This window comes from Ostrinia nubilalis, assembly GCF_963855985.1.
Source record: "Ostrinia nubilalis chromosome W unlocalized genomic scaffold, ilOstNubi1.1 SUPER_W_unloc_1, whole genome shotgun sequence".
Lineage (NCBI taxonomy): Eukaryota > Metazoa > Arthropoda > Insecta > Lepidoptera > Crambidae > Ostrinia > Ostrinia nubilalis.
The window spans coordinates 2,869,066-2,884,031 of record NW_026973566.1 but is presented as its reverse complement, the minus strand read 5'-3'; the positions used below and the strand labels follow the sequence as shown (position 1 = coordinate 2,884,031).

Genomic DNA, 14,966 nt, shown 5'->3' with positions numbered 1-14,966 from the left:
CGCGCTCGGTGCTAGGGCTGTCGATGCGTCGCGGGGCGCGTCACATCCTCCCTTGTTTTGGAGATTTTTACCTGGAAAAATCACAAGTCTGGTACATAAAGGTTCTTTAAGAACAACTAAAGGTCATGATAATAATAAGTTATTTTTGGGTAACTTCATAACGAGTGAAAAATAAAAATGTAAAACATGACTGAATTTGTATTTAATCATTAGCCCAATTATAACTCTTTATTTAAAACATGACAGTACATTTATTTACTTATAACAATATTAGACAACTTGGTCTTGAAACAATGTTGTTAAGGTACTCTTAACTTTTGTGCTTACAATGAACTAATTAAACGCTAATATAAGCTAACTTAGTTTTGAAACAATGTTGTTAAGGTAGGTACCTTTGACCTTTTGTTTACAATTAACCCGTTAATCGCTAATTTTAGCTGACTTAGTTTTGAAACAATGTTGTTAAGATACCTTTAATTTTTTTTGCTTACAATGAACTAATGAGCTAATTAAACGAGTTGTTTAATTTGTTATTACGAGTATTACTTGAAATATTTCTTTAATACAATAATAGTATTCATGGCACTTGTTATTAATATTTCTAGTTTACTAGTTTTATTATTTAAATTACTATACTCAGAATAGGCATCTGATTAATGTTAATAATTTCTATAATTATTAAAAGTTATACAAGACAATGGCAGTTAAGGGGTTAAGTTTTAACTACAACAATATTATTTCATAATGGAATGCAGCCTGACGCGGCGCGCAAACATTAGGCAGGTAAAATAGAATTCGTGGCGAATAGAAAAATACATGTTTCTCTGATAATATGCAAATGAGCTCGCTCGGTGAATCGTTCTTACAATGTTTGTTTACTATTTAAAAGTTATCGAGAAACTGGTAGTACTATTGACGCGTAGCAAACCGGTTTGTTATTTATGTGAGTTTAGGTTGCGAGTTACGAGTAAATAACAATGCGATTTGCGTCAATAGTTATTTAACGAGATTAAATAGAACAATTGAACGATTTAAATTATACAGGGCTACTATGTAATGTTAATTAATAGTTATAGGTTATTGATATATGATATTTAACGAGATTAAATTCAAGAAGTGAATGATCTAGAATCTAGATTATACAGGGTTGCTATGTAATGTTAATTAATACTTTTACATTATTGACTTGTTTTTAATATTGATGAATTTACTTAAACGAGAACTGACTAGACAATTACTAAGTACTTTGTAGCTATCTATTAGAAACCTAACTTAGGTATAAAGTTAAGCTACGAGTAAATGTTACTGGCCTTGTTCAGCTGGTTCTGGATTTGGCCGCGCCTCTTCTTTCTCCCCGGCCGCCTCCTGGTCTGGTCCTCAGCTCGGGTCGGCTCCTCTCCAGGGCCGGACTCGCGCCAGTCCAGGTCTTGTGGGTGGTCGACGGTGTCGACATCGAGGATTTCGGTCCGGTCAGTGGACCGGTTTGATGATTTGGCTAGTGGTCTACTCGGGTTTGTAGACACTACGCTCGCTTTCCAGGGTGTCTGTGCGTTGTTAACTTGGCAAGTTTTGCAGTTCTTGACGTACGTTGACACATCTCTGTACATACCGGGCCAATAATATCTCTGTGATATTTTGTTCAGTGTTTTTGCTGTTCCTAGATGGCCTGCGGTTGGTGTATCGTGGTTTTCTTTGAGAATCTGGTCTTTTTCTTTGTTGTTTATGCATAATTTCCAGTCTGGTGATGCTTCTGTTCTTGGTCCGTATGCGTGATTTGTTATTTTCCTGTATAAACTATTATTTGACGTTTTATAATCTTTGTTTCCGTTTTTCTGTAGTTCTTGAATTTTCTTTTGGATCCAGTCTTTTTGTTTTTCTTGTGTTAAGCGTGTTACGTGTTTATTTATTACTTCTTGATTTTTAGGGTTCCGTGAATAGTATTTTTTCTTGATTGGTTTTTCGTGTGCGAGTTCAAGTTCGTGTACGAGTTTGATTTTGTGTTTTTTCTTGCTTGTCGGTATTTCAGCCATTTCGTATGTAGGTACGATGTTGGCTTCTGTAGTTTTTCTTGACATTGTTCCCACTTGTTCCCCTTGCTTGGTACTATCTTTAGGCCATTCTATTTTGGCTCCTATTCTATTCAATATGTCCATGCCGACCAGTATATTCGTGATTTGTGGATGATATAACACTTGGTGGTTAATTGTATTTCCTTTTATATTTATTTGTAAGTCTAGTGCTTCTTTTATTCGAGTTGTGTGCCCATCTGTCATGCTAGCTGTTATGCTTACTGTTTTTGGTTTCAGGTTTCTTTTCACGAATTTACTGTACACTTGGTCGTTGATGTATGATCTTGTGGCGCCGGTGTCTACGAGTGCTTGATATTTTTCGCCTAGTATCGATACATCTACGAATGGACGGTTATCTTTGAGTTGCGGACTTGTGTTTATTGTCATGGACTGTGTGTACTCACTTGTTTTCTTACAACACTGTTTACTCATTTTGCCGATCCTGCCACAACCGTTACAAAATAGTATTTTCTTACTTCTGCAATCTTTCATGGAGTGTCCTTGTTTTCCACAGCTCCAGCAGCAAGTATTTGTGTTGTAATTGTGTATGTATGACGCCGTCTCCTTGTGTTCTTGATTAAAATTTGTGCTTGTTTCGTGGTGATCATTTCGTGGTTCTCTTTGTATGAAGCTAGTTTGACGGTCTGCTGTGACATTTTCATAGTCGTTTGCCAGTTGTATTAATTTGCTGATCGAGTCGACTTCTGATTTCTTGATATAGTACTTGTATTTTGCGTTCATGTTTTCGTAGATTCTAGTTAATTCTTCCTCTTTTGACATTTTTGCGTATCTGCGCATGAGTGTTTGTATTTCAATGAGGTAGTCTGTGAATTTTTGGCGGTAATGTTGCCTATAATTCACTATTTTAGCTAACAGGTCACTGTCACAGCTCACAAATGTCAACTTGAAGAGTTCTATGAATTCGTTCCATGTAGTAAACGAGTTTTTATTATTTCTATACCACAGCACAGCTTTACCTTTCAGGAATCTGGGTAGCACTTTGAGCACTTTATCTGGCTTGACCTCGCCCGATGACATTAGTTCGTCCAGTTGCTCTAGGAACTCCACCGGGTCGTTGTATGTGTCGAAACTTAGGTTCCATCTGGATGTTATGTTTTCGGTCTGATCCATGGTGTACGACATGTTTGGTTTGTCGTTGTCTAGTTCTTGGTGCATCTCTGTGTCTTCAAAATCGGTTTCTGACTCACTGTTTTCGGCGGACTTACTGGCGGACTGGACTGGTTGATGGGACTGCTTGGTTCTGAGTACTTCTGTGAGGTTCTGTCTCAGTTCTTGTACGGTTCTGTTCTCCGTTTTTATGTTTCTTCTTTTGCACTCGTTCTCAAGTTCTGTCTTCTTCAGTTTGTATATCCAAGATGTCGGTTCTGACATGTGTGTTTATCAATTTGGTCGGGTGCGAAGTTTTGCGTTCCTTTTGGTCTTTCGCTTCTCTAGCGATCTGGTGATCCCTGTAGGTTCCGTGGGTTATTTAGTTGGGCGCCATTGCAACGGGGCGTCTTAGCTAGCTCAGTCTGACACCCCGCTGTTTAGTACTAAGTCCCAGTTCGCCTTCTGCGATGAGGGATGTGTACCTATCCAGGATGCCTACAGGGATATTCGACCAAGGAAACGCACAATCAATAACACAATGACACTTATAATTCAGGTTCCACAATAGTTTACTTATTCTAGTTTCACTGACTCTAAATTACTATTATTTAAACAATGAGTAAGTTATTCCACAATTGCAAATCTACTATGACAAGAGGGATAGCGACGCGCCCGGTTCGCGTCCCGAGACTAGTTTACGTAATCCGCGAGAGGGGCGGCGCCCTGTGCGAGGTTTAGCGAGTGTGAGTTTGGATACTTATAAACTAGGGGGGTAGGACGGTCCGCTCACCAAATCGGTAACCGAGGTCAACGAAGTGGGGGTTCGAGTACCAAAGGTAAAAAGGCTTAGGACCTACGTGGCGAGTGGGGAGGAATTCAGGAAGGGTGGCAGCGGGATTGCTACCGCAGGTCGGGATTGAGTAAAACATGCACTCGGTAAGGATTGGAATGTGTATACAGGCAACGATGGTTCGCTCGTGTCACGGAAACCGCGCGAGCCGAAAGTCCTATCGAGCCAGGTTAGTGGGAACAGTGAGGGCAGCTATTCGCTAGGGACTCTTGCGTAATTAGCCGTGGACGCGCGCGCGATCGTCTGGCTGTTACGATGGCTCCCGAGCGAATGCTAGGCGCCCGCTTTTTTTTTTTTTTTTGAAGGGACGCGCGCTGGTAGCTTGAGGAGCTTTTCCAGCTTCACCGGGCAGAGTGGCGAGTACGCTAGGCGCCCGCGGTCGCCGCCGTCTCTTATATTAGCTCGGTCCGTGCGGCGTGCGGCCGCGCAGCCGTAGGGTTGTCAAAATCTCCGCGCTCGGTGCTAGGGCTGTCGATGCGTCGCGGGGCGCGTCACAAACTAAGAGGTATATTATCTTGATAAAATAAAAACAGTGATAAAGCCAAATAGCAGAGGATACTAAAAATACATAAAATACACAAAAAATGGCAACAGGCAATAAAAAATTGAATTTTATTTCGTGTTTGTTTGGTTTTTAACGGGACTATTCTCACCTCTCGTCCCCACCACTGCAACTCCTGTGTAGCCAGGATCTACAGCTTGAACGCCACAAAAACCTAACCAATGAAGGTCAAGTTTGTCCCGGGGTAAAGTTAAACTGTCATTGGACCCGCAACGAAATTAATCAGAAGAACATAGGGTAAACCACCCAATTATTGGCACTTTAAGCAGCTACTTCACATAACCGGTAAAATTTGCATGTAAAAAATTAAATATGTTTTATCAAAGAAAAAAACATTATATTGATCTTTTAATTTTTGCAGAATATTATAAAGTACTTATCATTAATAAATTAATTCGTTTATTCAATATAGTGTACCTTTTAAAAAAATACCTCAAAATACCAGTTCCTGGCATAGCCAAACCTTTTATTGGCAGTGATAATTTTAATTACCTATTATTGGCACTGTTCTCGCAAGACTGAAAAATAGCTGCTAGGTCTTATGTAGAGGTTTTAAAGAGATTCATGATAGAAATAAACAAAATAAAATCCTTTGTTATAAGAAAAGTAACATTTATTTCTATAGGAACATACCATATCAGTTCAAACGCTTATATTTAAATATGGTTTTAAACTTTCCATAAACACTTTTATCAAATCTTCTTTTCTCTTCGGAAATACTTTTTTGCTACTGATTTTTATTTTATCCAGTTAACAAAAAGCTGTTCTTCCTCGTCAGTTAAAATTGTGAACGGACCGGGGCTTAAAGCGATGATCAGGATGTTTCAATCTGAATTTTATAGTAGACCGTGGTACCACTTTCAAAGGCTTATTCCACTAATCCCGGGGATTAGTGAACTTTTTATTCATTAATCCCCGCTAACGCCAATGGAGCTTATAATGGGGATTAATGAACTTTTTAGTTTATTTTATTTTTCTTTATTCAGAAAACTACGTTAAAAAATAAAATACTAATGTAAGAATCATGTACCTTCTATTTATTATTGGATAAGAACTCACTTATTGATTATTTTTATATAAAAAATAGTGTCTTTAATCTATACTTATAATAAATCTGTAGAGAGGTCAATTCTGTACATGAAATATATTTTCAAAATAACTATCAGGGGGTGATTAGTGATCGATACTGATGCCAAAAATGCAATCAGTAAAATTTTTGTCTGTCTGTCTGTCTGTCTGTCTGTCTGTCTGTCTGTATGTTCCTTATAGAAACAAAAACTACTCGACGGATTTTAACAAAACTTGGTACAATTATTCTTCATACTCCTGGGCAGGTTATAGGATACTTAGGAATTCCCACGGGAACGGGCATTAGCGGGAAAATCCTTTTGTATGAAAAATCTAAACCGCTTAAGTTAGACGCTTGAAATTTGGCAAGCAGGTACCTTAGTAAACTTAAAGCTTAGTTATAACAGGATATTGCAAAATTCCTACGGGAACGGGAATTAGCGAGAAAAAACATTTGTATAAAAAAATCTAAGCCACGTAACATAGACGCTTGAAATTTGGCATGCAGGTACCTTAGTAAATTTAAAGCTTAGTTACAACAGGATATTGCAAAATTCTCACGGGAACGGGAGTTCGGGAAAAAACATTTGTATGAAAATATCTAAACCGTTTAAGTTAGACGCTTAAAATTTGGCATGCAGGTACCTTAGTAAACTTAAAGCTTAGTTACAACAGGATATTGCAAAATTCCCACGGGAACTGGAATTAGCGGGAAATTCCTTTTGTATGACTGACGCACTGACATACCCACGCACAGCCTAAACGGCTAAACGTAGGCACTTGAAATTTATAAGGGACGTAGCTTAGGTACCGTAGAGGTGCACTAAGAAAAGAATTCCCGAAATTCCCACAGGAACAGGAATTACCGGGAAAATCCTTTTGTATGAAAAATCTAAACCGCTTAAGTTAGACGCTTGAAATTTGGCATGAAGGTCTCTTAGTAAACTTAAAGCTTAGTTACAACAGGATATTGCGAAATTCCAACGGGAACGGGAGTTAGCGGGAAAAAACATTTGTATGAAAAAATCTAAACCGCGTAAGATAGATGAAGGGGGTAAAATGGGATCCACGCGTACGAAGTCGCGGGCGGCCGCTAGTAATTTCAATAATTCAATAATTTGTATAATCTTCAATTGTTTTTAATTCAGTCTTTCTCGAATACGTAATTATAAATGTAAAAGAAAACAAACTTTAATTTTTATTTTTTTATTTTTGTTGAATCGTTCAAATAATGGAACGGTAAAATAAACCGAATGACAGGAATGAATGAAATTATGTCAGAAAAATGTCTTTTAATTTTGTAACGTGTAGCCACCCTATAGAGTTTCATACAAACATTAATTAATGCATATCTTTTAAACTAAATAAAAACATCAAAAGGTTTAATAACAAACATTTAGTGAAAGGGTTTACTTCAATTGTAAAATGTTCACTTTTACCCTCGTGTTTATCAAACTAAAGATTTTTGTCTTTTTAAAAACGTATGGATTGAGTGAGCACTTTTATCAGAATATTTCTCAAGAACGCACAGTAATAGTGGTTAGTTTTATATGATAAACAATGCTGTTTAAGGTTTACTTCGACAAGACATGTGCTGGAATGCGGTTTTATAGTTGGTTCGTCAGAATATCGGGCCTTATAAAAGCGTATGGATTGAGTGAGCACAAAGAATCATGTATAACTTTTTAATTACGGCCCTCACACATCTAAAATTAAAGACACTAACTTTGCAGAGTTTTTACAATATAACGAGCATTAATGATATTTATAAACTTATTATAATACGGAGATCCGGCTGATCCTCTGTATGGACTGAGTGAGCCGATTTTTATCTATTTATCTTTGGTTTAATCTTTTTACAAATGGAAAGATTGTTTTTACAATACGTTTTAGGCCTTTTACAACTAGAAAAGTATAAATTTAATGCTTTCCAGGGGGTGCTCACTCAATCCATACGCACACAAAAAGTAATGAAATCTAGACAAAGTCGTGCCAAGACTATGATGGTTCCTTACTGCGATTTCTTTATTATTATACTTAATGTTGTGTGACTTGGCCGTTGAACAATCTTATGATAATCATACATAAGTATTATTGAAATACGCAGCTTTATTAAACCAACAATTGACTGGTTATTGAATCAACGTTTTCCAAGTGGCAATTTTTCATAGTCAATGGGTAGCGGTTCTGGCGACAGATTGGTGCAATGATGTCATGGAGCACCTGATTTTGTACCCTTCAACGGCCAAGTCACACAACATTAAGTATAATAATAAAGAAATCGCAGTAAGGAACCATCATAGACTTGGCACGACTTTGTCTAGATTTCATTACTTTGCAACGGGGCGTCTTAGCTAGCTCAGTCTGACACCCCGCTGTTTAGTACTAAGTCCCAGTTCGCCTTCTGCGATGAGGGATGTGTACCTATCCAGGATGCCTACAGGGATATTTGACCAAGGAAACGCACAATCAATAACACAATGGCACTTTGTAATTCAGGTTCCACAATAGTTTACTTATTCTAGTTTCACTGACTCTAAATTACTATTATTTAAATAACGAGCAAGTTATTCCACAATTGCAAATCTACTATGACAAGAGGGATAGCGACGTGCCCGGTTCACGTCCCGAAACTAGTTTTCGTATCCGCGAGAGGGGCGGCGCCCTGTGCGAGGTTTATCGAGTGTTAGTCTGGATACTTATAACTAGGGGGGTAGGATGTGGTCCGATTAGCTCGAGCCAGAGACCGAAGCCTCGATAGTGAGCGCGACCACTGGGGAAAGGCGTTGGACCTACGGGGCGAGGGGGTGTGAAGTTCAGGAAGGGTGGCAGCAGGATTGCTACCGCAGGTTCGGGAATGAGTATCGCATGCACTACTCGGTAAGGACGAGAACCGGCAGGCTATCAACGATAGAACGTCTCGACACGACGCTTTATGGCGCCGCGGATTAGTGACGAGGTATCGGATCTAGCCAGAGTCGAACAGTCAAGGTTAGTAGGGAACAATGTGGATAGCTATTCGCTAGGGACTCTGTGTAATGCAGCCGAGGGAACGATAGACGCGCGCGCGAACGTCTGGCTGTTACAATGGCTCCCGAGCGAATGCTAGGCGCCCGCGGTCGCCGCCGTCTCTTAGGCCTCAGCCTCGAACTTAGCGGGCAGCGGGGCGGCGGCGGCGGCGGCGCGGGAGCGGCAGGATCTTATGCGTAAAATCAAATAGACCGGTTCTCGAAAACAGCGGCGCGGCAGCGGGGCGGCAGCGGGCAACGAGCGGGCAGCGGCGAGGGAGCGGGCAACGAGCGGGCAGCGCACTCCTTCTTTTGCCCACAATAAATCGAGCGTTAGGAATAAATTTGAATCGAAATAAAATTGTCGCCGTTGTTCAGACATTTCGTTTGCGAATAAAAACAAATATCTCGACAACACAACCCCGAACACAACACTTCGCCGCTAAAGCGCCGCGCGAGCTGCCCGCTTGTTTCGAGAACGGGTCTGCGTTGCCCGCCCCGCTCCAGCGCCGCCGCCGCTCCCGCCCCGCTGCCCGCTAAGTTCGAGGCTGAGGCCTTATATTAGCTCGGTCCGTGCGGCGTGCGGCTGCGCAGCCGTAGGGTTGTCAAAATCTCTGCGCTCGGTGCTAGGGCTGTCGATGCGTCGCGGGGCGCGTCACATCCTCCCTTGTTTTGGAGATTTTTACCTGGAAAAATCACAAGTCTGGTACATAAAGGTTCTTTAAGAACAACTAAAACTCATGTCAATAATAAGTTATTTTTGGGTAATTTCATAACGAGTATAAATTAAAATGTAAAACATGACTGAACTTGTACTTGATCATTAGCCCAATAATAACTCTTTATTTAAAAACATGACAGTACATTTATTTACTTATAATAATATTAGCTAACTTGGTCTTGAAACAATGTTATTGAGATACCTTTAATTATTTTTTTTGCTTACAATGAACTAATTAAACGCTAATTTTAGCTAACTTAGTTTTGAAACAATGTTATTAAAATACCTTTATTTTTTTTTTTTGGTTACAATGAACTAATTAAGCGCTAATTTTAGCTAACTCAGTTTTGAAACAATATTATTAAGATACCTTTAATTTTTTTTTGCTTACAATGAACTAATTAACCGCTAATTTTAGTTAACTTAGTTTTGAAACAATGTTATTAAAATACCTTTAATTTTTTTGCTTACAATGAACTAATGAACTAATTAAACGAGTTGTTTACTTTGTTATTACGAGTATTCAATTATTACTTGAAATATTTATTTAATACAAAAATAGTATGCATGGCACTTGTTATTATTATTTCTAGTTTACTAGTTTAATTATTTAAATTGCCATACTCAGAATAGGCATCTGGTTAATGTTAATAATTTCTATAATTATTAAAAGTTATACAAGACAATGGCAGTTAAGGGGTTAAGTTTTAATTACAATAATATTATAATATCTTAACGTAAATGGAATGCAGCCTGGCGCGGCGCGCAAACATTAGGCAGGTAAAATCTAGTTATGAGTCATCTAGAAAGCGAGTGCTGTTGATCGCCCGTGGCGTATAGAAAAAATGCGTTCTACTGATAATATGCAAATGAGCTCGCTCGGTGAATCGTTCTTACAATGTTTGTTTACTATTTAAAAGTTATCGAGAAACTGGTAGTGCTGGTAGTAACAAACCGGTTTGTTATTTGTGTGATTTTAGGTTGCGAGTTACGAGTAAATAACAATGTGATTTGCGTCAATAGTTATTTAACGAGATTAAATAGAACAATTGAACGATTTAAATTATACAGGGCTACTATCTAATGATGATTAATACTTATAGGTTATTGATATGTGATATTTAGCGAGATTAAATTCAGGAACTGAATGATCTAGATTATACAGGGTTGCTATGTAATGTTAATTAATACTTATAGGTTATTGATATAATTATGTTATTTGACGAGATTAAATTCAAGAACTGAATGATCTAGATTAAACAGGGTTACTACGTAATGTTAATTAATACTTATATATTATTGCCCTGTTTTTAAATACTTAAAAAGTTATTTGAACGAGAACTGACTGGACAATTATTACTATGCTTTGTATCTATCTATTAGAAACCTAACTTAGGTATAAAGTTGAGCTACGAGTAATTAACGTAACTGGCCTTTTTCAGCTGGTTCTGGATTTGGCCGCGCCTCTTCTTTCTCCCCGGCCGCCTCCTGGTCTGGTCCTCAGCTCGGGTCGGCTCCTCTCCAGGGCCGGACTCGCGCCAGTCCAGGTCTTGTGGGTGGTCGATGGTGTCGACCTCGAGGATTTCGGTCCAGTCTGTGGACCGGTTTGATGATCTGGGTAGTCGTCTACTCGGGTCTGTAGACGCTGCGCTCCAGGGTTTGCGTGCGTTGTTAACTTGGCAGGTTTTGCAGTTATTGACGTACGTTGACACATCTCTGTACATACCGGGCCAATAATATCTCTGTGATATTTTGTTCAGTGTTTTTGCTGTTCCTAGATGGCCTGCGCTTGGTGTATCGTGGTTTTTCTTCAGAATCTGGTCTTTTTCATTGTTGTTTATGCATAGTTTCCAGTCTGATGATGTTTTTGTTCTTGGTCCGTATGCGTGATTTATTATTTTTCTGTATAATTTGCTGTTTGACATTTTATAGTCCTTGTTTCCGGTTTTTTGTATTTCTTGAATTTTCTTTTGGATCCAGTTTTCTTTTGTTTCTTGTTTTAAGCGTGTTACGTGTTTATTTGTTACTTTTTGACTTTTAGGGTTCCGTGAATAGTCTTTTTTCTTGATTTGTTTTTCATGTGCGAGTTTGATCTTGTGTTTTTTCTTACTTGTCGGTGTTTCGGCCATTTCGTATGTAGGTACGATGTTGGCTTCTGTACTTTTTCTTGACGTTGTTCCCGCTTGTTCCCCTTGCTTGATATTATCTTTGGGCCATTCTATTTTGGCTCCTATTCTATTTAATATGTCCATGCCGATCAGTATAGTCGTGATTTGTGGATGATATAACACTTGGTGGTTAATTGTTTTTCCTTTTATTTTTATTTCCAAGTCTAGTGCTTCTTTAATTCGAGTTGTGTGCCCATCTGTCATGCTAGCTATTATGCTTACTGTTTTCGGTTTCAGGTTTCTTTTTACGAATTTCTTGTACACTTGGTCGTTGATGTATGATCTTGTGGCGCCGGTGTCTACGAGTGCTTGATATTTTTCGCCTAGTATCGATACATCTACGAAGGGACGGTTATCTTTAATTTGCGGACTTGTGTTTATTGTCATGGACTGTGTGTACTCACTTGTTTTCTTACAACACTGTTTACTCATTTTGCCGATCTTGCCACAACCGTTACAAAATAGTACCTTTTTGCTTCTGCAATCTTTCATCGAGTGTCCTTGTTTTCCACAGCTCCAGCAGCAAGTATTTGTGTTGTAATTGTGTATGTATGATGCCGTCTCCTTGTGTCCTTGATTTGTGCTTGTTTCGTGGTGATCATTTCGTGGTTCTCGTTCTGTGAAGCTAGTTTGACGTTCTGCTGTGACATTTTCATAGTCGTTTGCCAGTTGTATTAATTTGCTTATCGAGTCGACTTCTGATTTCTTGATATAAAACTTGTATTTTGCGTTCATGTTTTCGTAGATTCTATTTAGTTCTTCTTCTTTTGACATTTTTGCGTATCTGCGCATGAGTGTTTGTATTTCAATCAGGTAGTCCGTGAATTTTTGGCGGTGATGTTGCCTATAATTCACTATTTTAGCTAACAGGTCACTGTCACAGCTCACAAATGTCAACTTGAAGAGTTCTATGAATTCGTTCCATGTAGTAAACGAGTTTTTATTATTTCTATACCACAGTACGGCCTTTCCTTTCAGGAATCTGGGGAGCACTTTGAGCACTTTATCTGGTTTGACCTCGCCCGATGACATGAGTTCGTCCAGTTGCTCTAGGAACTCCACTGGGTCGTTGTATGTGTCAAAACTTAGGTTCCATCTGGCCGTTATGCTTTCAGTCTGATCTACGGTGTACGACATGTTTGGATCTTGCTGCATCTCTGTGTCTTCAAAATCGGTTTCTGACTCTGTAACGTTGCGGTTTTAGCTGGTTTTCACAAATTGGTTTTCTTACTCGATATTTGGATTTAGGGTACCACTAGCGACATCTATTGGCGGATTTAGAAGTTTGATTGAAGAAGGTTTGCAATAGATGGCGCTTTTTGCTCAGTCAATTCAAATATATTTTGGTGAAACATTTCCTAATGTTTTTATTTTGATTGTTCTATTTTTTAATGGAGTATTTTCGGTGTTCTGGAAATTGTTTTCATCGTGGTTTTTATTGGTGTTTGCTTTTCTAAGCGGCGAAACGAAACGTCTTGCGATCTCTATGACTCGCGGCTGTCGGTTGAGCTGTCAAATCACTTTGGAATTTTGGTCGATCTTGCGCAACCGCAATTTTATTATTTTTGGGGATGTAATCCCCTGTGTTTCAAATCGTGTGATGCAGAATGCATCCACGATAATTTCTTAATATATTTTAAAAATAAACACACATGAGGTAAGTTCCCGTCGGAGAATTTATTTATTTTTCGTGATTGATATTTTTCGTATTCCAGTACGTGGTATTTCATGTGATCGTTTCTTTCAGAAATTCCCTAAATCCTATTCGGATGAGGGTATTGGGTTGCTGAAGACTGCGAGTGAAGCTCAAATTAGCGAACAGTCTTCGTAAGTATTTATTTCCCATTGCTGGATTTTTCATAACCTAATGCCACGTTCCACATGTGATGCTGACACTCGTATTTTTCGTTTCAGATGCGGGATTTTATAATTTAAACATAATATTTTGATGATATTTCATATATTTTAATTTCTCTTCATTTCGTATGAATTATTTCTCCTTTCTAAACTGCTGATCTCTTCGCATTTCCTCCTTGTCATCAAACCTCTGTCTCTGCAAGAGTTTGAACGCTTTCCTGTCGAGGAGATGCAAGAGCTTCATCTGGCACTGCGCGCTTGAGGCCGTGGAGGACGCTGCTTGTAGCCTAAAAGTGTGCGAGACCCGTTGGACCCCGGAAGGAGAGAGGAACGTTCAGGGTAACGGCTTATAACCGCATGGCTTCCAAGGTACCCACTTTTCCATCCTTCAAGTAGGAGTCTTTCCGACCTGACATCGCGCAGTTATCTTAACCAGTAGAGTCTTTTAATATTTAGGCTGAGTTTTAAGAAATTTGTAGTGGCAATAATATTCACCAAACCGAACCTAATTAACGACCCTGAATCCCTTGAGATTGGCTCTATCTATTACAGTAGTTATAATATCTTAATTGTTAACTGTATAAGAGTTTACTAGATAAAATAAATTGTGTCAATTGAGAGGGAGCTGTTTTATTTACATTTTTTTTAATTTCATACAAGAAACGGTAACTTATATAAATTTCTGCAAGCCGGACAACCTCTTTTCACGTGCAGACAACTCACCATCTTCTCCGTCTGCACCGGTGGCGGTTCAATTCCAGTCACCAAGCTGCCAGGAAAAAATCCTTTCTTGCAACTCACTGTTAGACTGTTCTTCGGAGGATTTATTGGCGGACTGGACGGGTTGACGGGACTGCTTGGTTCTGAGTACTTCTGTGAGATTCTGTCTCAGTTCTTGTACGGTTCTGTTCTCCGTTTTTATGTTTCTTCTTTTGCACTCGTTTTCAAGTTCTGTCTTCTTCAGTTTGTATATTCAAGATGTCGGTTCTGACATGTGTGATTATCAATTTGGTGCGAAGTTTTGCTTTCCTTTTGGTCTTTCGCTTGTGTCTAGCGATCTGGTGTTCCCTGTAGGTTCCGTGGGTTATTTAGTTGGGCGCCATTGCAACGGGGCGTCTTAGCTAGCTCAGTCTGACACCCCGCTGTTTAGTACTAAGTCCCAGTTCGCCTTCTGCGATGAGGGATGTGTACCTATCCAGGATGCCTTCAGGGATATTTGACCAAGGAAACGCACAATCAATAACACAATGGCACTTTGTAATTCAGGTTCCACAATAGTTTACTTATTCTAGTTTCACTGACTCTAAATTACTATTATTTAAATAACGAGCAAGTTATTCCACAATTGTAAGTCTACTATGACAAGAGGGATAGTGACGTGCCCGGTTCACGTCCCGAAACTAGTTTTCGTATCCGCGAGAGGGGCGGCGCCCTGTGCGAGGTTTATCGACTGTTAGTCTGGATACTTATAACTAGGGGGGTAGGATGTGGTCCGATTAGCTCGAGCCAGAGACCGAAGCCTCGATAGTGAGTACGACCACTAGGGAAAGGCG

At 39.3% G+C, this 14,966-nt stretch overlaps 1 protein-coding gene across 1 annotated transcript; it reads right to left on the bottom strand.

The window, feature by feature from the left end:
* Nucleotides 1-2,317: 2,317 nt before the first annotated feature.
* LOC135087350 (uncharacterized) lies at nt 2,318-12,728 on the bottom strand. Its single transcript, XM_063982139.1, has 2 exons — nt 11,806-12,728; nt 2,318-2,392 (listed from the first exon to the last, which is right to left on the bottom strand). The coding sequence occupies exons 1-2, from the start codon at nt 12,709-12,711 to the stop codon at nt 2,369-2,371; spliced, it is 930 nt and encodes a 309-aa protein (XP_063838209.1). The 5' UTR covers nt 12,712-12,728; the 3' UTR covers nt 2,318-2,368.
* Nucleotides 12,729-14,966: the final 2,238 nt, after the last annotated feature.

What these genes read in the sequence shown, in the direction of transcription:
- LOC135087350 (XM_063982139.1), bottom strand. Translation starts at nt 12,711, where the DNA reads ATGCAGCAAGATCCAAACATGTCGTACACCGTAGATCAGACTGAAAGC. An exon ending in ACCAAGTGTACAAGAAATTC is followed by an intron (nt 2,393 to 11,805) that starts GTAAAAAGAAAC and finishes TATCGATACTAG; the next exon opens with GCGAAAAATATCAAGCACTC.